Here is a 24,434-nt window from a genome sequence, read left to right as displayed (position 1 = left end):
TTCTTGTGCTGCATTCTTTCAGTCAAGTTGTTTTGACAATGCTCATCTCAGTCATGAGTCATGTCTCTTTATACAGTCATGTTTTCCACAGAAAACTGCTTGCTGTACATCTGCCCTTTTTTTCCCACTGCCGATAAACATGAAGTCAACGTCTTACATTCTTTTTCTTTAGGATTCCCCTCACAGATTTTGTGCAATGTCAACATCCTTATTTTCCATGTAAGCATAATTGATACCTCTGGTTAATTTGCTGTCGGTGAAGAAAAACATGTCTCTGTATCCGTCTACCCCTTCCTGATTCTCCTGTGCTGTGCTTACTGTGATATAGTGGGTGACCTATTTTTGAAAAAGGCCTGTTTGTATTGCGTAAGTAGTTGTGTCTGCGTGGCTTCGCACTCCAGATTTTTAGCCTCGCTTGTTTGATTTAGGCTGTTTCCTGTTTGTTAAATACTGCAATTCTTTTCATCACTGCTGGTTTGAGTATAACAAGGCAGTAGAGAACAGAGGAGGGAAACAACATGGTAATTATCATCAGTGCTCTGAAAAATTGCTCACAGTCTAACAACAGATGTGGTCTTAGGATTGTCTACATTCACATGTTTATCACATTTGTCGATCAAGCATCCAGCTGGAAGTCAGAGTCCACTCATCGCAGCCTGTTGAACAAGCCAAGGTCATACAGATAAAACCACTTGCATAATTTGAATGCCGTTTGGGTTCATTTCCTGAGGTTATTCTTGCTGCCGCGTCCTGTCCATCTTCTCCTCATAAACCTGATATCTGTGTGCGTGTGTGCTTTGTGTAGGGGAGAGCAATATCGTCTTTCTCCTGACCCCTAGAACAGCTGGAGGTTAGTTGAGCGCTGGAGATTGAGTGATGGAGGGTAAAGGGCAGCTGAAGAGAACAAAGACAGGGTGAAGAGGAGAAAATAAGAGGAGAGAAAAAGACAAGAGATGACGACAATAAGCTTCCAAGTAACAGGGTGGGGGAGGATGGAGGAAATGAGATGAAGAGAGCGAAACAGAGCCTCAGGCTGAGAGACAAAGAGACAAGTCTTTGTCTCTCCGGAGTCCCACAATCAGTGTGTAGTGAAACCTGGTGCCTAGAGTGGAGGATTGAGGGAGACTTGGCTTATTTAAAGTCTGGTAAAGATAGACCAAGCAAGCAGCTGAAGTGTCCTGTTTGCTAGTAGTACAGGATGGCTTTGTGATAGATGGCTGGAGCAGTATGACAAGCTAGTGGGGGGTTGCTGTTGATATTGAAGTAGGGGTGTACGCTGCAGACACGCTGACCACCTGTCGACATGCTGGTGGGGCAGGCGGGCAGCGGAGGAGGGGGGTGGCTGGGCCGTAAAGTGGGTAGGGTCAGCGTTGGTTACCATGGATACTCTTTTTGTATCTGTGTGTGGTGGAATTCCTCTAGAGAGTCCCCCTCTCCAGGCTCTCCCTCCCTCTCTCAGCGCTGCAGAGTTTGCTGTTGGCTCCCTCACTGTGTGCAGTCTGCTGGTGAAACACCCCCTAACTAATGAAATCTAAACACCTCACGGCTTAAATCGTCGTCCCGTTTTTTCCTGCTTACTTTCAGTCTGTTGTGGTTAATTACTCGCTTATTGAGTAACACATGTGGGCGCAGCAGAGACAAAGAAAAAGGCTTATCCTGTTAAGCTCTGTGGAGTCAAATGGAGACCAGGGGCCATACATATAAAGCTTGGTTTTGATTCTAAGCTAGAAGTCTGAGTATGCACAGAAGCAGAAATATGAATTACGCAGCCTTTCAGGCAGAATTTCAAACTTCCTTCATACTCATTGTTACATGGTACATTGTGTGCAGGTCGTGAATGAGCTTAATGCCCATTCCCACAATTATGCATGAAAGGATAAACACATCTCTGTTGAATCTTGACTGAGTCTCATTTTGTGTTAAATCTGGCACCGGAAATCTCTAACAGCATCTCTAACAGCATCAAAGTTATCTCTAACAGAGATAACTAAGGAGCAGGTCAAATTTATGATCTGATCTATTTTTATGCTGGTCTTATGTCTGCACTACTGTATTGCATGTGAACCTTGTTTGTTGACATATTTACTCATGCTTGAATTAAAACTCATTGAGTTGGTAGGTATTATCTGTTTGGCTCTAGGACACAATAGCACTACAGACTCATATTATCACAAGAGCTTGAACAGATGAAGGATGTCTTCCTAAATATGTCGCCCTGATGCTCCACTTTGTTGACTGCAGATCCAATAGGTGTAGTTAAATGATTTTTTAAAGGTTTAAAATCTAGATTTGTAACATTAGTTACAAAATGTGGCTAAATTATCAGATTTATGATCTGGATCATAATCAGTCTGCCCTCTATGAGACGAGGAATAAGAAGTGGAGCTGACCTGTTGCTTTTACTGACTAACAATGTTTAGAAAATTTAAATCCACTCTTCTGTAATGAAAACAACAGACACAGCTGTGTTTTCTCAGCTCCTAGAAAGAACTGAGTATAAACATTATCAGGTTTTATTTGACGTGGGAATCAGTTCACAGAACTATTAAAACGACAGCACACAGTTTGAGTCTTTAGCTTGAGGCAAAAAAACTATTAAGTGGGACATCAAGAAAAGACCGGCGAGGAAACCTCAGGGTAGAGGAGAGAGCAGGGAGACAGAACCATGTGGGCAGGAAAGAAGCTAGATCCTGACCACGTGCCTGTGTGGATCCACAAGTAAGCAGCATACCACACATTATTGGCATCTGGAGCGGAACGCAACACATCAGACCGTGTTGCACACTGGCTTTACTACATCAGTACACCCTGGCCATGTTACAGATTTCGGCTTAAGACACACACTCACAGACAAGGGCTAAGATTACTGTTAAGGCTGAAAGGCAAATTGAGCTGATCTTGCTAGGGCGCATTAATGGGTCCCTCTTACTGAAGACATGTCACACGGCTATGAGTAAAACAGCCATTTTGCTGACGTGCGGTACATTGACACGTCAGGCACAGATGTCATCAGACAGTGCACAACTTTCAAACAACTGTCAAGATGTTTCAGTCCACAGTCATGACACCCTTCAATTGATGTGTCAGCAGTTGTTGGCAAATCATTGCCGCAATTGCTATGTGTAATGCCACAATGGCAGTATGAAGAGACAAATTTTCCCAGCTCAAAACGACTCAAACCTATGATCAGAATAGCCATGGTATGTAACCTACGCCTGCACCTTTCCCTTATTATTAGCAAAGTCAAAGGGGAACACATATTTAAGGAAATGGTGCGTGTAAGCTCTCTACCAGTGGAGGACCAACCAACCTCTCCAGTGTGTTTCTACACCTCAACTGTAGACCACAACACAGAGGCTCACCTCACTACAGCAGTGTGTGTTCTGCAGGCTGAGGGGTAGGAGGCTTGCACAAGCAGGGTGGAGTGGCAACAGAAAGATGTTAAACTATATAATTATAGAGTCTCCTCTTCCCCAAATAGAACATAGAGCCTGTCTTTATGAAACTGTCCTTCTGTATGAGGGCCTGTCAGAAAAAACAGAGTAGGTCTCTGTGCAGGAGTGTGTGTGTGTGTGTGTGTGTGTGTGTGTGTGTGTGTGTGTGTGTGTATGTGTGGGTTTGTGTGTGTGTGTTCGGACAAGAGACCTCACTGTCTACATTGACCAAGAGTTGCTGCTGTGAAGGAGTGAGAGGGATTTGTCCCTTGTGATAAAACCCATGAATGGGCAAAGAGACAGTCAGGCGGATGTCTTATATTTTCCAATGTCCAGTAAATGGTTACATTTTTCTTTTCCTGACTTAGGTCTGCAGTAAGTAGTGTGGGATTGTGAAAGCTGTGTTTTCTCATAGAACTGTGGTATGTTCAACAGTCCCGGTCTCTTAGATAGTTTAACATTGAACATTCAGAATAAAAAACCGTGTCATGAAGACGAGACACCTTAAGACACCACCTTAAGGTGTCTTTAGTTTATCAGTTTTGGCTTCTAAGATTTAACCAACAGTAGTCTTTAATTACTGCAGCTTATGTCTACTCTGCACATATTGCATGTCTTTTCCATCCTGCAACAGTGATCCCTCCTCTGTTGCTCTTCTCCCTTTTGTCCTGTTAGATATTTTTTCCATCTCTTGTGGAAATACCCCTGCATACATTATGTTTGTATCAATTGGCTTACAACAGCATGGAAAATTCTGAATCTGATATGGTAATGTTTTCCCCACCTCTCCCTGTTCTCTCCATTGTTCTCTATGTCTGTGTGCAGCTGGCCTGCTGCTGTGGCTCAGCGGCCTGCTCCTGCTGCTGCAACTGCTGCCCTAAGATCAAACAGTCTACAGGGACCCGATGCATGTATGCCCTCTACTTCCTCTTGGTCACTGTCATCTGTGTCATCATGATGTCCCCGACAGTGGAGCAGGAGTTAAGAGACCATGTGAGTACACACATCACACACTGTAATGCATCACAAATCACACACCGTAAAGTATCACTTCCTCAAAATACACACATATATGCACTAATATGCCTATCTGCCCCTCATGGTTAAGATAAAGAAAAGGGAACAGTGCATACACTCGACACCAAATCTGGAGTACACAGTGGGGCCTCTTAAGGTCTAGAATGCTGGACCTTGAGAGGCCCCACTGGAGAGGTCCTCAGCAACATTATAATTTTTTTTTATCACTTTGTCACTTTAAACACACTTGGTAACTCAAAGGCCCACTCAGTGTGTCTCTGTGTGTGTAAATAACAGATATCTACAGATGTAATTGAATAATTTGAATTATATGTGGTTGAAAGTGTTAATGTAAGAATGTAGGGAGGAATAAACAACACACAAAGAGAAATAAGTTATGTCTGCAGAATCTAGTCTTTGTACATTTAAATTATTTTCCTGGTCTGATCCCAGCTTTAATGTCTTAATTCTGTTGTTGGTTTGCGAATGGCCCAGTTTACTGAATAGAAGAGTGGGGGTCGGCTCAGAGGTTAGTAACCAAGCCAACAGTGGCCTCAATACTGTGACGGTTTACACTGTTAGGCCTACCGCTACGTCCCCAGTCTCTCCCCAGACTTCGCTTTGCAGAAGTTAACCACCATACATAAAAGGAGCGTCATCAGAGAGTAGAGTGCTATGATAGAAACACATACTGACATGTCAATCTGACAGTAAATGTACAGTACAGACTGTTGTCAGTTAATAAATGCTGCAGCTCCTCAAGACAAAGAAAATACTCATCTATCGAAAGGAGTTAGCCCCAAAGTTAGCAACTACGTGTTAGCTTAACTTGACCAGGCTCACTTAAGGTGGACTGACTTTTAAGGTGGACCAGCAATTCTCATTTTAGTGTCAATCTCAGCCACTCCAACGCAGTCAACCTAGGGGAAACACTGGATATATACTGTTACTTTGCTACAGGCAAAGCAGACATCCAACAATTTTACCTGGAGATCACATTCAGTATGTATCTTCACAGTAGTAAAGCCATGGTCGAGGAGACTGAATTTCCAGCTGGTAGCTTTTTGTTTTTAACCGCCCACCTATCCTCTGAAGTTGGAGACGATGCACAGGGGGTCTGCTGCTCTCTCTTTTATTCTTTACAGTTTTCATGTCATTTTTTTCCCCCCATGTTGAAACATCATAATGCAGGATTATTATCAGACTGACTCTTTATGTGGTTGTTTCTGAGGAATTACAGCTACTGTTATCTGCTACAGTATAGTTAATCTGTCATCTGGGTGAGTCTGACTGTAAATTCAGACACAGGATGTCAGAGATGATATCCTGATACATTGCCTTCTCATCTCTCTGTCTGCTCATATAGATAGTTGAATCTGAGCTTCAAAAGTGATGTTCCAGTTTCTAGGCACTATTCAGTATGTACAGTACATCTCGGCAAACACTTGGAGACAAAAGAGGAAATAATGATGTTTCTTTGATTTCCACCCTGAGAAGAAAACCTTCAGCTGACTGTGTTACTATGGCAACGACTGCAAGCTTCTTCTACTGAATGCGCCATTTGAGGACAGTTATATTTTTCCACCCATCTTTTTTTTTTGTGCTCTTTTTCCCTCTGCCAGTGTCTACAGTACTGTATTAAAACAACTCCCTACTGTGCGTCTCCTGGTGAGATTGGAACCCTGTAAAAGGCCCATCCAGGCACAAAATGGCCTCTGATAGCCCCACACAATGCCTGCTGAGTTACACACACATGCATACACGTACACACACACACACACTGTCACTCACACACTGGGCACAGTGGGAAGTCTCAGCTAAAAGAGCAGCCATTGTGCATATGAGAGCGCTGGTCTTTTCTCAAGAGATTTACAGCAGCCTGAAACAGCCAGCCCCTTTCCCTCTTAATCACAACACTATGGACATGCTAATATGGTCCTCAACATGAGACAAAAGCTCCAAAACGGGCTTTTTACTCAACATACTGATCTGGCTCTGGACTGTGCTACACACTGAGGTGATGACAACTCAATCCGCTCGCGTTGTACCATGTGTACAACTTTATAGAGCAGAACACTCTGCCAGTAACCAGTGAAGCCAACTCAAACCATCTGAAAGTAAAGTTCTGTATCTCTTTCAAAAATGGACTTCTGTTTAAATTCAAGTCATACTTCTACAGTTGAGGTCAGCAGTGAAGGGAACAGATATTTGAGCCTCCACTCTGTGGTTATCAAATTCAAAGGCCATTTCTTCTGTTGGCACCGCGCCACCAAAGCACTTCTGATTTTCTGCTGAAGGCCACTGCAAAGTCCTGATCTACTTTACTGCCTTCAGTTTTGCTCTATTCTTTCTTATACAGTCCACTGTAGGTTGAAATAAAGAGTGGAACTTTACTTCAAGATGAATCTCTCGCCATCTCCCGATTTTTCTGCCTCGCTTGTGCACTCTCCGCTCCTCCCAATCCCCCTGACTTGCTGATAAAAGGCGGTTAATTTATTCATCTGTGTCTTTTGTGTGTGTACACTGACAGTTAGTTGTAAGGCCCCTCTAACAGCCTGTTGAGAACAAGTGATGAAAGAGCGCTTCAAGGAGAGAAATAGGGGTTGTTGTCGCTGCCTGTTTTCTCTTTCTGCTCCTTTAGAGGCGTGACGCTCAGAATAGACACTGTTGGACCTTTTCACTAAGGCCTTGTACTACACAAACACGAGCAAAGGTGGTGTTGGGGGGAGGTTGTTACAACACGGCAATGAGCTAATCTAAGTATTTTGGGTTTGTGAATTTTGTCATTCAGATCCCCTTCTACAGTGAATTGTGTGAGCAGTTGAAGGCAGGGGAGAACTGCAAGACCCTGGTTGGTTACTCTGCCGTCTACAAGGTGTGCTTCGGCATGTCCTGCTTCTTCTTATTCTTCTCTCTCTTCACCATACGCGTCAACAACAGCACAGGCTGCAGGGCGGCTGTGCATAACGGGTAAGAGTAATGTTAAAATAAAATAAAATCAAATATCTTTCGACTTTGGAGTGTGAATTCAAAAGTAAAAAATCTTTAAGTAAAAGATGTGTGCAGGTACCTTCATTCTGCAATTAAGCATTATGGATTTGTTATACTACACGCTGTCTTGGAAAATAACACATTTTTTTGTATCACTTTTCCAAAATTGTTAATATTCTGATTTAATCTGGCTGTTCTGTCAGCTTGCTTTTTGGACTTTTTATACTTGTGTGTCATTGTTTTTCATGTTATTTTAGTGGTTTGTGTTTGATGTTCCACTTTTCTCATGGGCGACTTTTAATACTATCATTGCTTTGAATGTCAGGTTCTGGTTACTGAAGTTCATCGTGCTGGTGGCGTGTTGTGCTGGTGGCTTCTTCCTCCCAGAACAGGAAACCTTTCTGGAAGGTAAAGACAGGACACTCAACACAATACAGCTGCAGTGCTGTGATCTTTTCTTTAAAGCTGGTACCATTCTTTTAGTTAAAGGACCAGTGTGTAAGATTTATTGGCAGAAATCACCTGAAAATAAGAATTGTTGTGTTTTCGTTACCTTAGAATGAGCCCTTTATATCTGCATAGGGAGTGGGTCCTCTTCCACAGAGCACTGCCATGTTGCACCGCCATGTTTCTACAGTAGCCCAGAACGAACAAACTAAACACTGGCTCTAGAAAGGGCCTTAGTTTTTTTGCGAGTTTCGCAGCCACAGTAGGTTCTCCTACATGCTTGGAAGGGGAGGGTGAAGGTAGGGGTATTCAGTTTGTTGCAGTCTGCAACCTCACCGCTAGATGCCACTAAATCCTACATACTGGTGCTTTAATATATCATTTATATATATATTCATCGTGATGGTTGCAAACTATAATACACAGGAAGTAGTAAAAAATCAAATGTAATGAAATTTTTCTCAATTTCCGGCATTATTTCTACAATATTTCCCCTTTAATATCTTGTTGCATGAAAGTGCATCATCTTGCATAAAGTTACTGATTTCAGCTGTAATTTAGGCCTTCTCATTTCTAAAATGATTTCCCTGTCTCTCTTTTTTTTTAATGCCATAGTGTGGCGCTATGTAGGAGTTGCTGGTGGGTTAATTTTCCTGCTGATCCAGCTGATGCTGTTGGTGGAGTTTGCACACAGATGGAACACAAACTGGTGAGATGTCTTCTCTCTGCTTCCGTCCCAGAGTCTGGCTGGCTTACGTAAGCAAGGGCGCCCGTAAATAATAACGGTGCAGTGCTTTTTATTGTTAAACTTAGAGGGTGGTAGGTATTCTTCTGTGGGGTTTTTTAAATTGGATTTATTTAAATTTGGAAAGAGGAAGTAATGTAGCTTTGTGTTTTTGTGGGTGGAGGGGGGCCTTGGCAGCGGGCCGGCACTGTGCAGATTCACAGGATGCATATGGTTTTGGAGTGTGCACTGAGCTTCCCCTTTCTTTCCCCCACGCACACCACATCAGATTGTTTCATAAACTTTTAATGGTTTGATAACCAATGCAGTAAACTTATATATTTGTATGTGCTCATGAATCCTTTTTCTGTTTTTTAAGTAAAACCTTACATTTCCAGACCAAGTAAAACGGATGTGAAAGCACTCAAGTGGCCATAAACCTGTCTTCTCTTCTCCTCAGGGTGCAAGAATGACTCACCTAACATTCTGTAACTCTTTCTCTTTCTTTGATTTTCCTTTAGGACTGTGTCTGTTTTCTTTGCTTTTCCTGCAATTTACTTGAACTTTTTAACTTATTTAATTTGCTTTCCCCATATTTATGTTGTGTTTTTACTTTCTGCTGTCTGCTTTTTCTCTCTCCCTCTCTGTTTCTGTCCACAGGAGTTCAGGAGTGAAGTATAACCGCCTGTGGTATGCGGCTCTGGCCTTTGTGACTTTGGTGCTGTTCAGTTGTGCAGTGGGAGCTGTAGTCTTCATGGCTCTGTTCTACACTCATCCTGAGGCCTGTCTCCTTAACAAGATCTTCCTGGGCATCAATGGCAGCCTCTGTCTTATTGTATCCCTGCTGGCAATCTCCCCATGTATACAGAAACGTGAGGATCTCTACTTAAAAGCACTTGATCTCATATGACTATAATGCAAATGAGAATACAGGCTTTTGCATTTAGGTTGTGTTTATAGAACACTATGTGGTTCATCACAGAGAGAAATTCACAAATAGCAATGCATTTTGAACACAATAAACAACAGCATAATAAGATTAGTGATAAGTTAGACTGTTGACTTTATTACTTGCAATATTTGTAAAACATACATGCAACAACTTAGGAATCTCCACCAGTTATATTTAAATTCTTTACATGTATCCTGTTTACCTTTGTGTCCCTGCAGTGCAGCCCACATCAGGCCTGTTGCAGCCAGGTGTCATCAGTGTGTACGTCATGTACCTCACCTTCTCAGCCTTCTCCAGCAAACCGAAAGAAAGTGAGTATGAACAAAAACCCATCTTCACTTAGAAGTCACAGCCATTGTTGCATGTCAGCATCAACAAGTGTTATTAATGTTGAGTCATGAGTTCAGTTCATCAATGCTGCAGCAAACACTGTGTAAAACATGAGATTTTTGTATTGAAGATTGATAAAAGGGATGATGTTCACAAGATTATATATTATGATTAAAAATAAATACTTTATTGTAGAGTTTTAGGTTTTAATACCTTATGTATCACAACAAGAATGAAAACACCTCTTGCACAGAATATATTTGGGTTTTGGTTTAGTTGGGTAAATTCTATCATTATTTATACTTTACATATGAAAATACATATATGAACGCAGATCTACAGTTCTTTGAAAAGTTGTGGTTTTACACTCAGGAACAAAAAACGTAACGTACAACGAGGCCTTTCTTTGATAAGGCATTAAGAGCTCTATGATAAAGATAACATATTCAAAGCCTCACTGGGAGTTTGAGATGTGATTCTTAAAACAAATTAATCTTCGATGAGTCTGAGGTCTCATAGTATATTTCCATCTCTATAGCACTCCTGTTACCACAGTAGTTGTCAAGATAATATTCTATGCAGACAAACTCTTGTAAAGATAATCTAAGATAAATATTTAATATTAGCACACACTTACTAAGTCCCACTCAGTTATGCTACATGCTGCTCCTAAGACTGTTGGTGCTTTTGTACTTACTGTATGTTGTACTATTTCCCCTTTTTCCCTCCCCCTCGTTCTCTCCCCACTGCAAACACTGTGCCAAAATACACACACACCCTGAACTTTTTGCAATCCCTCTACTCCTTACAATACTCTCTCTACTTCTTCTTTCACCCCATCCATCTCTGTCTGCACATTCTTTCTGTCTAGTGGTGGAGAGAGATGGCACAAACACAACAGTGTGCGTGTTTCCCTTCAACTCTGGGTCAGAGAGTGACAAGAAGATTGTCACAGCTGTGGGAACTGTTATCCTGTTCGGCTGCGTCCTTTACTCTTGGTAAAGCACACACACACACCTCTCACTTCTCCCTTTACCCTTAATCTCAGTGTCTATACACATAAAAACTAAGTCCTGTAATGTTATATCTTTTTTATCTTTTCTTGAATTCACAGAATTAAGAAATTATGCAAAGGCTACAATCTAAACCCACTGACAGCAGTTCTGTTACAGGCAATGTGAAATAAAAGCAATGTATTTGATGGCAGGCTGTAGCGACAGAGACAGGGTAGTTATGATTGGCTGTGACTGCGGAGAGGCAGCGCGTGATTGCCTGTGGCTGAGCTAATGGTGTGAGAAACGAGAACTATGGCTTTTTTTTGCTTTTGCCCACATGTGTTTCCAATCAAGTGGAGGCATCATGTCTCTTATGGTCGGTTCCCTCAAGAAGAGGGAATTAGACTCTGTAGCAATCTGAAACTGCAAATCATTGGAAAAAAATACGTAGTGATGGAATTATAACCTTTCTCTCCCTCCATCTGCCTTTCTATCTGTTTCTCTTCTCCTCCCTCTCCACCCTCCCTTTAGCTTGACGTCCACTACGAGGCGAAGCTCTGCAGCGCTCCGAGTGTGTAGGAACAGTGAGCCAGAGACTGAGGTAAACGCACAAATATTCAGATCTGACTCAGTATGTGGGTTAATGAAATATGCACATTGTTTAAAGAGATTAACAGGACTTGAAAATCCCACTGACCAGGCACTTTCAATTAGACCATCCTTATTAAACAGATTAGGCCCAAGAGACATTAAGTGTGTGTGTCTGTTCATTTAAAGTATTTAATTCCAGCTGGGAGTAAGCTGTATGTTTTTCTTTATCCTACAGAGAGCTCGCTGCTGTTTCTGTTTTGGAGACGACACAGGTGAGGAAAGTCAAATCAGTCTTCTTCACTATCATCTTTTTTTTTTTTTCCCCTCCCCCTCTCTTCCCCTGCTTCTCCAGCCTGTTCAGTGTGTATGCATATGTTCCCAGCGGTAGTGTTTGCATACAGAGAGGCTATGCTCATTGCTATTCCTCAGCCAGATTGAGGATGGTGAGAAAGTATTGGTCAGCAAACACAGATGATGTCACTGTTACTAGGAGGTTAGTATGACACAGTGAAGGAAGGACCAGCAGGGAAGCGGGATTATGGGTAGGCTCACACTGCCCCCTGCTGGAAATTAAACGCAATCATATGTGAGAAACATAACCAGAATATCAGAAAAATATCACCTCTTTTATGATGCACGCTTTACTCTAGGAGTTAAATGTAATTTGTCATTTCTAAAGTCAGTGTTTTAGGCTTTTTCACATATTAAAGGTATCACTGACCCACATCCTCTTTGCATGATTTAATGTGTGCTTTTCAGATGACTATGATGAGGAGAAGACTGGTTCAGGCCAGAACGTGATATATGATGAGAGAGAGGGAACCATCTACAGCTACTCCTACTTCCACTTTGTCTTCTTCCTGGGTTCCCTGTATGTCATGATGACCGTCACCAACTGGTTCCAGTAAGTGTTACTCTCTGTGACGTGCTTTCTGATTGTGGTACAGTGATTGGGCAATGAGTTTATACTGTATATACAGGAAACACTCCAGTTACTGTGGATGATCAGACTGAGACAATGGGTAGGTAGATGGGAAACATGGGAAGAGAGAATGGGATATGACATGCAACAAAGTGAGTTTTCTCTGTTAGAGCTCTTTGAGTAAGAAACAAACTGCCTGAGGAGCTAAGGCTTGCTGAATCTGTTAAATCTTGTAAAGGTGCCCTCTGGGGTTTTTCTTGTAAACAAACAAAAGTTATGTTTACAGTACATTCAGTGTTTCTCACTAAAATGCATTGTGAGTATTTGTGAGGTATAAAAAGTATGTTCATTTTCTTCCTCATTAAACAGTTGCAAAATAATATTTTAAATTGTGCCTTGTTTACATCCAGTTTTGCTTGCTGTCACTCTTCTTCACTGCCTTTTTATGGCTCGTTGTGACATTTCTTGGTGTGTTTTCTCAAACAATAGTGTAGCATGAAACCAGTTGCAGGATGCGAATTGTGCCGTTGGGCTTGTATCCTTGTGTGCCTCCACGATACAAGCAAAACAGAGACCCACTTGTAAAAACATTACCCTATAGCGCTACTAGTGGTCAAAAACTCCACGAGGTACCTGTCTGTCGTGGCCTTATTCTAAAATAATCAGATTAAGGTTTACATGGTCTTTGTTGTTTGTATTGTGTAATGACACTAAAGTGGCAAAATCAATATTTGTGTAATAACAATGGATTAAAGGACTGTGTAGCGTGAAAGGGGTCACTCATAGTGACGCATCCACACAGAATTATCACCAGACTCTGCAGCTCCCCTCAGATCGATGGAGCTGTGCAGCGTATTTCTGCTAATTGTTTGGTTTTTACAGCCTGCGCCTTTACTTCTGTGGTTGACTCTTACTGCTCTTGTAGAATTGTTTTTGGCAGCAGCAGGCTGTTTTCAATGAAGTCCAAGCTCTTAAGAACCCACTGTACTCTACCTGACAGCACCAAAGAGCAGACAGACAAAAGTTAGCGAACCAGCTGGTGAACATAGAGTTCAGACATTTCCCTCAGGAGTTGGTGGAAACAAGAAGAGAGCTAAAAGGAGGGTGAATATAGGATTTACATTCATCAGGTGGCCAGAAATATAAACATAGATTAATGCCAATGTTGCTCCGTATTAGCTAGATGTGGAAATATGCATCTCTTTGCTGACATGTTTACCATATCAACCTAAAAGGTGATAATATGTTATCTTGTTTTCACAGCCTGTTTCTGCTGCCGTCACTCACTACAGCCTTCACCCTACTATACAGATTTGGGTGTGTTGTGCTAGCAGCACTAATGTAGCCTCAAGCTGCTAGCCTCAGGCAGACATGAGGAGCAGGTGGCTCCCTCTGGAGCCACAAAAGGCTTTATCCAACCTTTCTCATATATGCAATAGAACTCCACAAGACCTGTAAACAGACTTTGATGTGTAAAATCAGTGGAGTTCCCCTTTAAGACTACTCTGCTGTTATTTGGGGTTGAAAATAAAATGTGTCCTACTTTGTTTTCTGACTGTGCTTCTTTTTCCAGCTATGATGACCATAAGATTGAGAAGCTGTTGGACGGGAGCTGGTCAGTTTTCTGGATCAAAATGGCCTCCTGCTGGGTCTGTCTCATCGTCTACATGTGGACCCTGGTTGCTCCCATGGTCTGCCCCAAACGCTTTGAGGCCTAGGACGCACATCACTACACTACTCTGGTTCTTGGGCTGTGGCCAGGCAGTAGCATTCAAGCTGCGCCAAGGGACCACCACACCCCCCCTTTACCTTGAAACACAACCCTAGACTACCCTCAGCGTTTGAAAAGGAGGATTATTTGTTGCCTTTTGTTTTATATGCTAGTGTTTACTTTACTTTGTTTTACAATGGTAAGCTGTTAATACCTTGATGGTAATTTTTTTCTTATTTTTTACTACCACTGACTCCTGGAGTTTTTTTATTACTTTAAGGTTTGAAAATACATAGAGAATCGTGGGAGTTGAGTCACATTGTGAACCATGAGGAGCATTCAGCCTCTATTGATTCCCTGATCGTTTCAGACTTGAAAGTATATTTTGTAAGTATTCCCTGTGCGTGTCAGTTTGTCTCGCTTTTACTCACAGCCAAGCATTTCAGCTCTACAGTTGGTCCATACAGTTGTAGCAAAGTTTTGGGGCAAATATATTTCAACTTATAAATGTTACAAGAGAAAATGTATTTTAATTTAAGTGTGTCTTCAAGTAATCAAATCATTTTGTGAAGGAATGTGGGGTAAATTGAATTAGATTTGTCCCTGACTATGTTTAAAAACTCATCTCTCAGGCTCTCATGTAAGCTGTATGTGTTTATGCTTTGTTATATTGCGCCCTTTTGTAGAAGTTTTCTATGCAATGGAACAAGCTCTTTTCAATATTATAGACACCCATCGTTGTGAAGCGTCCACTTAAGATTTTGTTAATCTCAGTGCTCCTTTTGAGCCAAATCTTTTCTTAGAAAAAAATCATGTAATTTGTACAACATTTCCACTCTGTATCATTGTTGTACAAGGCAGTGCTTTTTAAATCAACCTGCCTCTCTGAAGAGCTGAAGTGACACAGATGAGGAAACGTTTGCCAAAGGTAGATGTCAGAAAACTACAAACTACTCTTATCAGATTGTTTGGTTTCTTACACAGAAAAGGTAAAGAATATATACGTATTAGAACATTTTGCATTTGCATGCACACGCTGACACTCAAATTAGCTGTTTTCTGTACAGTTTAAAGGCCTTTTGCCTTGTCTATGTTACATGTGTCAGCTCATAATGGGGGTTAGAATAAGGTAGCATGAGTGCTTTTATTATTCAACACTGGTTGTTGAGTTTACAGCAGAATTAAAATTCACATCAAGACCCTCACCTGTTAGGTACCTGTGTAACAGATTTTTTTTTTGTATTGTAAAAAAACACAAAAAACCAAAAATATATATATTTCAGCTGCAAGTCCATCATGTTTCTCACTCATCAATAAATCAGTATGTTTTTCCGTTGTCTAATTGTATTCCTAACATATGTTTTATAATAACTTATATGTACATTTTGGCTAAAGTTGTGTGATCTGTGGACATTTTCATGTTATGCTTTATATACCTGCAAATTTTGTCATGAAAAAAATCTGCATTTTAATTATTGGTATGAATGTAGAAATTAAATGGTGCTCTGCAGCTTTGATATCAAACTACAAAAAATATATATAATTTAACATGACCCACTGTGAAGGCTGTACACTACCGTAAACTGCAGATCTACCTTTTGACCAAGTAATGTTTTTGAAATACAGAAATGTGGGTGACATGCAGTTGGTTCACGTTGTTCACACTCTTTAAATAAAACATCCATTGATCGCCATGTGGTGTTTTTATTTGCTGATGTAATTTCTTTCATACAGATGAATACCATGCAATGATCTCATGTAAACAAAAGGATTATATAAACTCTAACATGCTTCAACGTTATGAAATGCTTGAAATGAAAAGATTTTATTGCACTTACAGTATATTTAAAACAGTATTTTTAACATTAATCTCATCAACTGCAGTTGATATTGAATGAACATACATAGAACCTGTTGATGAATTATACACGTCTTATTCAATGTATTCGCTTCAGTTACACTTAATTAGGAAGTATATAATGCCCAAAATTATAATCCTCTAAGACCTTGTCTCTGCAACAACAAAGTTAAAATATTGCCCTCCGTGTTCCCTCTCACCTTCATCTTTCTTCCTCTAACTCATGTCCTCTACCTCCTTCATCTTATTCATGCAGCACTGTTTCTTTTCCTTGATGGACAATTCTCCTTCTCCTTCAGTTTGTGTTTTGGGCATTGAGGTCCTCGTAGTCAGCAGGAATAGTGTCTGTGGGGAGGAGAAAGACAAACTCATAAGCATGACAGCATATGTACAGCTGACTGGACTCAATTCACAAATACTCACCGTTGCAACGGTACTTTAGATTGGACCAGATGATATTTTCCTGAGAGAAGCAGAACACGCCCAGTCTCCCGCCCCTCATGCTGGTGTCTATTATCACGTCTGTGTCCGCCACCAGGCTCGAACCCTCATAGAAGCGAGCCCTGGTTCACACACAAGGTGAAAATAGTTAGTCGCTTTGTACAGTGTGAGTGTGTATGTCTCTGAGTGTTGATATGTGTCTGTCTATACCTGATGTATCCAACCTGTGGCCTGTGCTGGAGGAACCAGCGGTAGGAGACCTTGTCCTTCCAGCCTACGTTCCTGGGGTCTTTCCACAGGAGACGGACCTGGTCGGGGGTATGTCCTGTGTGCCAGAGGGAGTTCCTCAGATACTCACCAGGTCCTGTCTTGGACTTCACCATCTGGTGGTTAGAGACATATAGAATAAGGGAGGGGGGAAAACAATACTGACGACAGATGAAGACAGCAAGACACACACACCTTGAGTTGTATTCCCGGCTCAGCAACGGCTCTGAAGGGCGCAGCCTGCCAGTAGGTTTGTTCGGTCTGTTTCCACATCACCACATAGAAGGAAGAGGAGTCCTGGTAGCCAAAGATGAAGCCGGCGTAGTCATCATCTGTCACTGTGTTCACATGGAATGTTCCCTCAAAGTCAACCCCACTGAACGCTGTGTAGCCTACAGATAAGGACAGCAGAGGAGAAACACATAACAACATCAGTTAGTAGAAAACCAAACTGAAAAATATCCTACTGTTAAAACGTAGGTGACAGAATGAAGATAATCAGTACTTACCAACAGCAAGGCCGGGGTCAGAGTTCATGGTCTGAACTATCTCCATGCCCTGTCAGGACAAAATAGAGTGCCTTCACTTTATTTTCACTGTCTTTGGACTCACTTGTTGTGGAACAAAATAATTGCGGTTTTATCTTGTTTAAAATAATGTGGTGTTTAAATTTCACTATCAAGTACAGCGGTAAACTTATTACAGAGATGCTGTCTGTGAAATCCCACTCAGTTACAGATGCTTGTTGATCAGAGGCTAGCTAGCAAAGAGGGTTTATCTTCAGCTATTTGGTCACCTGGTTGAGAACCACCCAGTTGGGGTCTATCTGAGAGTCTCCCTCTGGGTCCAGCACTACGGTCTGATAGGCTCTGAAGTCAGTCAGGGTGATCTCAGCATTCTCTGGGCAGTGGTCGACTATGTCAATGACGTCGTCTTTGTCAAAGTCTCCTTCGCATGCGTCTCCAACTTTGTCGTCTGAAACACAAGCATGTCAGTTAAAGGATCCATGCAGCAGTAACAGCACACACACAACCACAGTAACAAAGAGGGAACGATACTCACTATTTAAGTCCTTTTGGTCTGGGTTGGGAACTAATCTGCAGTTGTCATCATTGTCCTGTATGCCGTCATTATCGTCATCGTCATCGCATTCGTCTCCCTACAAGATAAAGTGAGACATTGGGAGCAGTTTAAACACAGAGCCGTCTATATGTCAACATACTTATTACGCATGAATTAATCAATCAAGGATGAAGGGAAAAAAAGAGATAGTTTGAAACCATTCCATCCTTGTCAGTGTCCAGCTGAGAGGAGTTGATGACTGTGGGACAGTTGTCCTTTGTGTTTTGGTGGCCATCACCATCACTGACAAAGAGAAGTGAAGGCAGGTAAAGCAAATATCAGACTCTTAAACATCTTTAAAGATGACAGCGGGCCTCTACCTGTCGATGTTGTCGTCACAGGTATCTCCTACAAGGTCATCGTCTGAGTCAGACTGTAGGTGGAAAAAAAACCCCACAGTTGGTCAGAGTTATGGCTGTAGATAAATGCAGATGTGTTGTTGTTTGGTTTATTACCTGGTTAGGGTTGGCCATATCAGGACAGCTGTCACAGGCGTCTCCCACCCCATCGTTGTCTCTGTCCTTCTGGTCTGGGTTGGGGACTCGCTGGCAGTTGTCAAGGACATTCTTCAAACCTGAGAATACAAACACTTTAGCTCTCTAGTACTTGCTTGAGGTGAAAAAGCATGACAGAGCGCAGCCTAAAGACACAGTCTGTCAAATACATCAGCAGATGGCAGTGTTTGTGTAAGCCGAAGATGAAATAGTTTCCAGTGGCCTTTAACGCCTGGCGGAGGCTTACCGTGGAAAAATGTTTTTAGAGAGGAGACAGACATGACCAAGCGCTAAGCAATCCAGCCTTGGACTTAAAGACATAACCAAATGATCAAGAGGCTGGAGCTTTGCCAAAAATGAATGAATAGTGGTCACCAAACAGCCTAAACATACTGCGTAAGCACACACAGGTAAACATAAGGGCACACACAAATGCAAGAAGTTAAAAACTGTGTTTCCAGTGGAACAAAGAAGAGGTGTTCTGAAGGGCAATGAAGTGAAGTATGTGAGAAAAGATTGTATTAAAAACACAGCACAATTCCAGTTGGAACATTTTAACTTTTCCCTGAGAGCCAGTGATCTAACTGGTAGAGGATGTGAATTGGAAACAGACACAAAAAAAAAGGCCAGGAGGATGTTTTGAACAGATACAGCACTGCCAGTCCAGTGAAAAGAGCAAAAATGTCCACACTTTCCTCTGAACAGGCTTCTGAGTGTTGTATACTTACCTAGATAGAGCAGTCTAGACAGTGTGTAGTTTGTATAACCCTTTTAATGTGATTATCAGCCATTTGGTGTTACCTCTAATTGATGCAATACAAGCAGTAATGATCCAGTTACTATACCTCCCACACTAATGACACCTTTTCAGACACACTGACCATTTACAGAAATGACAGTTGCAGCACTCTGTCCCTTTAATTACAGCCAGTTATCTGAACACGAGGGATGTATAATAATCACAAAACTATGTGAGTGTAACACTTAATACACGTACCATCCCCATCCATGTCATCATCACATTCATCTCCCAGTCCATCCTGGTCTGTATCCCTCTGTGATGGATTTTCGATTGTTCTGCAGTTGTCACAGGCATCACCATGGAGATCCTTATCGCTGTTCCTCTGGTCCACATTAGGAACCAGCCAGCAGTTGTCCTGGAACAGACAAACCAGGTTTATATAAGCCATTGGCTTAGTGATAACATGTGGAAATGTGGACCTGTGGAAACATGTCACCTACATCTATGTTCACAATGCCGTCACTGTCTGCATCATCGTCACAGGCGTCACCCATCCCGTCCCTGTCTGCATCCTCTTGGCCAGAGTTTGGAACAAACACACAGTTGTCCTGGAAACAACACAGGAAAACACACAATTCATTTTTATTACTTTGCTTAATTAAATGCAAGAGAGGGTAGAGAATGTAGAAATGAGTACCTTCTTACAGTTGCTGTCCCTGCACTGCAGCTTAGTGTCAGGATATGCATCAATATCAGTGTCCTTTCCACACACATAGCCATTGCCTGCCCAACCAACACCACACTAACAAACACGCAAAAGAAGGAAACAGCAAAGCAGAAGATTTTATGAGAATTATGTTATATAGAAAAGCACAAATAGTATATTGATTCACATTCATGATATAGGGGTATGAATAAGATGTCAATATTTTCTGAATTCTTACCACACAGCTAATGCTGCCGTCTCTCTGCACGATGCACTCAGCGTTGGCGTCACAGGGGTTGGGTTGACCATTGGGGCAAAGCCTGGAACCGTGGCAGCCTCTCGCCTGGTCACCTGTGAAGCCAGCTTTACACTCTCCGCAGCGGAAGGAGCCCTGGTGAGGACAGTCCAGAGTCAGAAACCAGGACCCCTCTGCTACAAGAGAGTGTGATAAAAACCCTGCAGCAGTTCCAGTGGTCTTACAGCAGTGTTGTAGCAGTGCGAGTTGGCAGTGCAGCCTCCATTCTCAGGCGGGCCCAGACACTCATCGATATCCTCACACACCTGTGAAGAACATGAAAAATTATATTCATTTTCTGTCAGCAAAGGGTTTTTTTTTTCTTATAAACTTAATAATATATGAGCTGTTTACATACTAATGTGAATGGTGCACCTGTTTGTTTGACTTCGCATAGGATATTCCAACTCCAGTTATCTCTGGTCCGGTGTATCCCAGAGGGCATTTCTCACAGCGAAACCCAGGAGCAGTGTTCACACACCTCACACCAGGGAAACATGGGTTAAACTGGCACTAAAACACACAGAAAATAAACAGCAGATGGCCACTGATAACTAGTTATTTCACTTGTGGTCATACAGAGTTGCAGAGGCAAAAAAGAACACACAATCATACCTCATCTACGTCATCACAGTGCACCCCATCTCCTGTATATCCATCAGGACAGGGGGCACACTGGAAAACCCCTGACTCTGTACGGATGCACATGTCCTGTCTGAAACAGGTCCCAGGTCGGCATTGAGTCATATGCTGAGGCTGCATGACAAAATGGCCTGGACCTGTAGGTCGATCTGGACTGGTTGGACTTCCTCCGAGACCTGAACACACACATAGACAAATATATAGGTATCTTGTTGAAATGTGATGTTGTCAGTAGTTTGGAAAAAAATGAAAAACCTGCTGCTTACCACAGGCAAGACACTCCGTAATGGTGTTCCTCAGAAAATTGGTCTCCTTAATCTTAACCAGGAAGAGACAGAGTGTAGAGAAAGGACACTGTTGATCAGGATAATATGTGTTGTTTGTGCAATTGTGTTATCACTGAACAGCTTATATTAAGAGGGGCAAATTTGAATTTATCTTTCAATAACTGTTAGCTTTGAATGAGCTGACAAATTTTTAAAGAGCTAAAAAATATGTTCCTGCTAGTAAGATCCAGAGAGCTGCTTCCTTACATTAAGGATTCTCTCACTCTGTCTGACAAGTCTTAGATGCTGGAATGTTTAAACGAGCATTTTATTGCCTCAGGCTCCCTTTTTGATGCCTTATCTCCGGACAAATCCTCTGCTTTAAATTATCATCTGGAATCATCCACTCCTATCTGCTTCTGAGGTGAAGGTCAGATTTTCATGTTGACTCAGCTGCCTGTTTCTGAGGATCTATAAAGCCTTAAAGCAAAAAGAGCTCCAGAAAATCAGCAGGTCTTAACAGTCTGGATTCTCACTTTTCACAAGGAACAGTGGCTTTTATTGCAAAGCCAAACTTATCCAGAAGAAAAAAGGAAATTCCAAATGGTTGTAAATCAGATCACATTCTTTCACCTAAAAGTAGGCAATCCACCTCCTCCAAACAACCACGGATGTCTTCACATTTTCTGTAACCCCGACCTCTCAGAAAAAAACCCAACAACAAATGTCTTCTTTTTACCCTGTTGAGGAATTGTATTACACCTTTTGACTTCTGTGTGACCATCCAGTCTTGTGTTTTGTTCCTCACCTTCCTCATCCTGTTACCTTTGAATCATTCACCCTGTCAGCTGACTCCTACTGCGACCATGTGGGGGTGAGTATAAAACCAGTTCTATTTTATTAAACTTTTTTACTGTTCAATAAATCATATTTTTATAGATTCTTGTGTGAATAATTCCTGCACTCATTTGGTTTTAAAAAGGAGCCGTTGAGGTGTCAAATGATAAATGTCATCAAATTATTGATGACTACGTTGCTTCCAAACTTCTGTCTTTTGATTCATTTCAATATTTGTTTTGGTTGTGTTTTCCCTTTTCCATCAGGACGACACACACAGGACTGGAACATGGAGCAGGTTACCTGCTGTTGGAGTAGCTCCCTCATCTCAGATAGCATGCTCTTCAGCTCCATCATGGTGGCCTGGTCGTGAACCGTCCTGCCTCCCTGGATACCTGAGAGGATTTCACAAAGCAGGATTAGAGAGCCAGATAACTCTATACTGTTATACTGATTTACATCTGAAAAAGAACTTTAATATTAGGTCTAGGAATCAATTCATGCATGTTAAAGACTGGTGAAGATATTTCACACCACCTTTTAAGGTCATCAGATCTGCTAATGTTGCTGTATGAAAACCTGAACACCTGCCAGGTTTTAGTAAAGATTTATGATTGTGTCAGGTAATGTCACAGTCAGATAGTTGCATTGTCTCACCCAGCAACTGCAGAGATTCACCCTGATCCATGCTGCAGTCCTGCAGAGTGGCCACATTGTCTATGGTGTCCCCTACCACCAACTTCAAGTCTGTCAGTTCATCCTTACACAGAAATACGAGACACAGAGAAGTTTAAACAACAAGAAAGATATGCATTTGGCATAAGTCGATCAAGCATTGTCCAAACAGTATTTATGTTTACCTATGCTGTAAGATTTACTTTATTGTGTTTCTATGCAGTACATCTCTACAATAAAAAGACTCTTTAAAGTAAACTTATTCACCTGCCCACTTGACTGCAGGGTCCTAAGTGCCACCTTGTTAGGACCAGGTGGGAGTGACCCAAACGCAGCCGGCAGATCATCTAAAGTGTGTGCCAGTCTGCAGTCTACATAGATGTTGAGGCGATGTGGGCCATGCTGTAGACCGCTGGCATGCAGCATCACATGGTGATTTCTGCCATCTGCCAGGGAGGCGTGGTTGAAACTGGTTGTGCCAGACCTGCCATCAGTCTTCTGGTAACGCAGAGTCACTGGAAATGGAGAGAAGCAATAATGAAAGCTAACATAAACATAAAGCTGACATAAAACAGAGAGGGTGTTGGAGAATATGAATTTCAGTAGATATGTTTCAGTAGTGTGACTTACCTTTGCTCAGTTTGGCCTGTACGCTGAGCTCCAGGTACTTGGTGTTGTCTTTGGGGTTGATGACGCTGAAGAGAGAAGTGGGAGCCCTGTTGTGGAGCCTGAAGGAGGAGAGGAGGAAAGCCTCATCTCGTCCTTTGTTCTTCAGGCTTCCTTGGAGCAAGTCTGGCAGGCAGTCTGGAGACACTAGCAGGTCAAAGACTAACACAGAAAAGGATTGTTAAAAACTTGCATTATACAGCTGTAGATGCATTTTTTTACCATAATTGTGACAAAAACAGTTCATGTTCTACCTGATATCATTAAAAGCACAGTTAACATAGACAGTAAATGTCAGACAGTAGTATGTAAGGAGTAGGCAGGCCAATGGATTCCCTTCCATCTAATACACTGTAAGTGTTTTGTCAAATGGCCGTGGCTCGCAGTGTTCTGGGGACTGTTACTGCTGAGTCAGTGCACCATGGCTCTTTATTATGTGTGACAGTATCTGTACATGTGTCTGTGCACACGCGTATGTCTACGTGTAAGTGAACGTTTGTGTCCTGCTGCGTTTTTATAGAGTGGTAGACTGGAGTTGCAGAACCGAGCAGCAGTAAACTCTTTCCACTGGAACAAACCCACTGCCTCACTTTGAACACAAGCACACACATTTACACACAAACACATGCACACAGCCATTAGTTGAATTCAAGAATAATACAAAGTGACAGGAGATTATATGGAAAAATGTGCGTGTAGATTCCAGGCAAATCAGATTTTTGCACATGCACTTTCCCAGATGACAGAAAGTGTTGTTTTACCATCCAGGACTGACTTTATTTCAGTCAGATGGTCACTGGACCCTGTAAATTAAGCTCTACAAGCCACAAAAAAGCCAACTTCATGCCAACCAAATCAATTGAATTACCCTTGTTAAATGCGACTTGCTCCAGATTAGAAGTTGTAAAATCAAGACAATAGATTGTTGTAGATACATCAAGAGACAGTTAACTAACTTATAGAGATTTTACATGTACAGCACTACAGAACCACTCTGTTAATGATGTTTTCCAGTAGGGCATAGACCGTGAAGAGCCAGTACTCACCAATGCCTTGAGCTGTGACAGTGAGCACTAGCTGTTGCAGCACCAGAGACAGAGCCACCGCTCTGGCCCACACACCCATCATCAGTGCCTCAGTATGGAAAACACTTCAGAAGAAGCTCTGTTCTTGAAGTTAGAACTAAGTCCCCTCCTGTGGTTCAGTAAGAGTATCACAGATGAATCACAGAATGATAACGACAAACTGAACATCCAGATGTTGAAGCAAAAATCTCAGCAGAGGTGAGATGGCTTTATGGCCAAAGGCA

The 24,434-nt window shown here is 41.9% G+C and overlaps 2 protein-coding genes across 3 annotated transcripts in view; one reads left to right on the top strand and one right to left on the bottom strand.

Moving 5' to 3' along the window:
- serinc5 (serine incorporator 5) overlaps positions 1 to 15,808 on the top strand; it is a 19,658-nt gene extending 3,850 nt beyond the window's left edge. For both annotated transcript variants that reach the window (XM_044370329.1, XM_044370338.1), the window contains exons 2-12: positions 4,260 to 4,427; positions 7,243 to 7,421; positions 7,768 to 7,850; positions 8,505 to 8,598; positions 9,274 to 9,485; positions 9,784 to 9,876; positions 10,767 to 10,893; positions 11,422 to 11,491; positions 11,717 to 11,753; positions 12,241 to 12,385; positions 13,977 to 15,808. In XM_044370329.1, the coding sequence (XP_044226264.1) occupies positions 4,260 to 4,427; positions 7,243 to 7,421; positions 7,768 to 7,850; positions 8,505 to 8,598; positions 9,274 to 9,485; positions 9,784 to 9,876; positions 10,767 to 10,893; positions 11,422 to 11,491; positions 11,717 to 11,753; positions 12,241 to 12,385; positions 13,977 to 14,121 (1,353 nt within the window). In that variant the 3' untranslated portion in view covers positions 14,122 to 15,808. The remainder of the gene's footprint in view (positions 1 to 4,259; positions 4,428 to 7,242; positions 7,422 to 7,767; positions 7,851 to 8,504; positions 8,599 to 9,273; positions 9,486 to 9,783; positions 9,877 to 10,766; positions 10,894 to 11,421; positions 11,492 to 11,716; positions 11,754 to 12,240; positions 12,386 to 13,976) is intronic.
- On the bottom strand, positions 15,799 to 24,434 carry thbs4a (thrombospondin 4a). Its single transcript, XM_044370316.1, has 23 exons — positions 24,172 to 24,434; positions 23,090 to 23,287; positions 22,727 to 22,974; positions 22,442 to 22,544; positions 22,088 to 22,179; positions 20,948 to 20,999; positions 20,655 to 20,857; positions 20,415 to 20,552; positions 20,225 to 20,305; positions 19,983 to 20,135; positions 19,736 to 19,840; positions 19,539 to 19,646; positions 19,294 to 19,453; positions 18,258 to 18,376; positions 18,123 to 18,175; positions 17,961 to 18,045; positions 17,743 to 17,839; positions 17,477 to 17,655; positions 17,190 to 17,238; positions 16,876 to 17,072; positions 16,624 to 16,796; positions 16,396 to 16,535; positions 15,799 to 16,317 (listed from the first exon to the last, which is right to left on the bottom strand). Exons 1-23 carry the CDS (start codon positions 24,251 to 24,253, stop codon positions 16,268 to 16,270), a joined length of 2,865 nt encoding a protein of 954 aa, XP_044226251.1. The 5' UTR covers positions 24,254 to 24,434; the 3' UTR covers positions 15,799 to 16,267.

Source organism: Thunnus albacares, chromosome 2 (assembly GCF_914725855.1).
Source record: "Thunnus albacares chromosome 2, fThuAlb1.1, whole genome shotgun sequence".
Classification (NCBI taxonomy): domain Eukaryota; kingdom Metazoa; phylum Chordata; class Actinopteri; order Scombriformes; family Scombridae; genus Thunnus; species Thunnus albacares.
The sequence above is the reverse complement of the archived record's forward strand: the minus strand, read 5'-3'. Positions and strand labels throughout refer to the sequence as shown.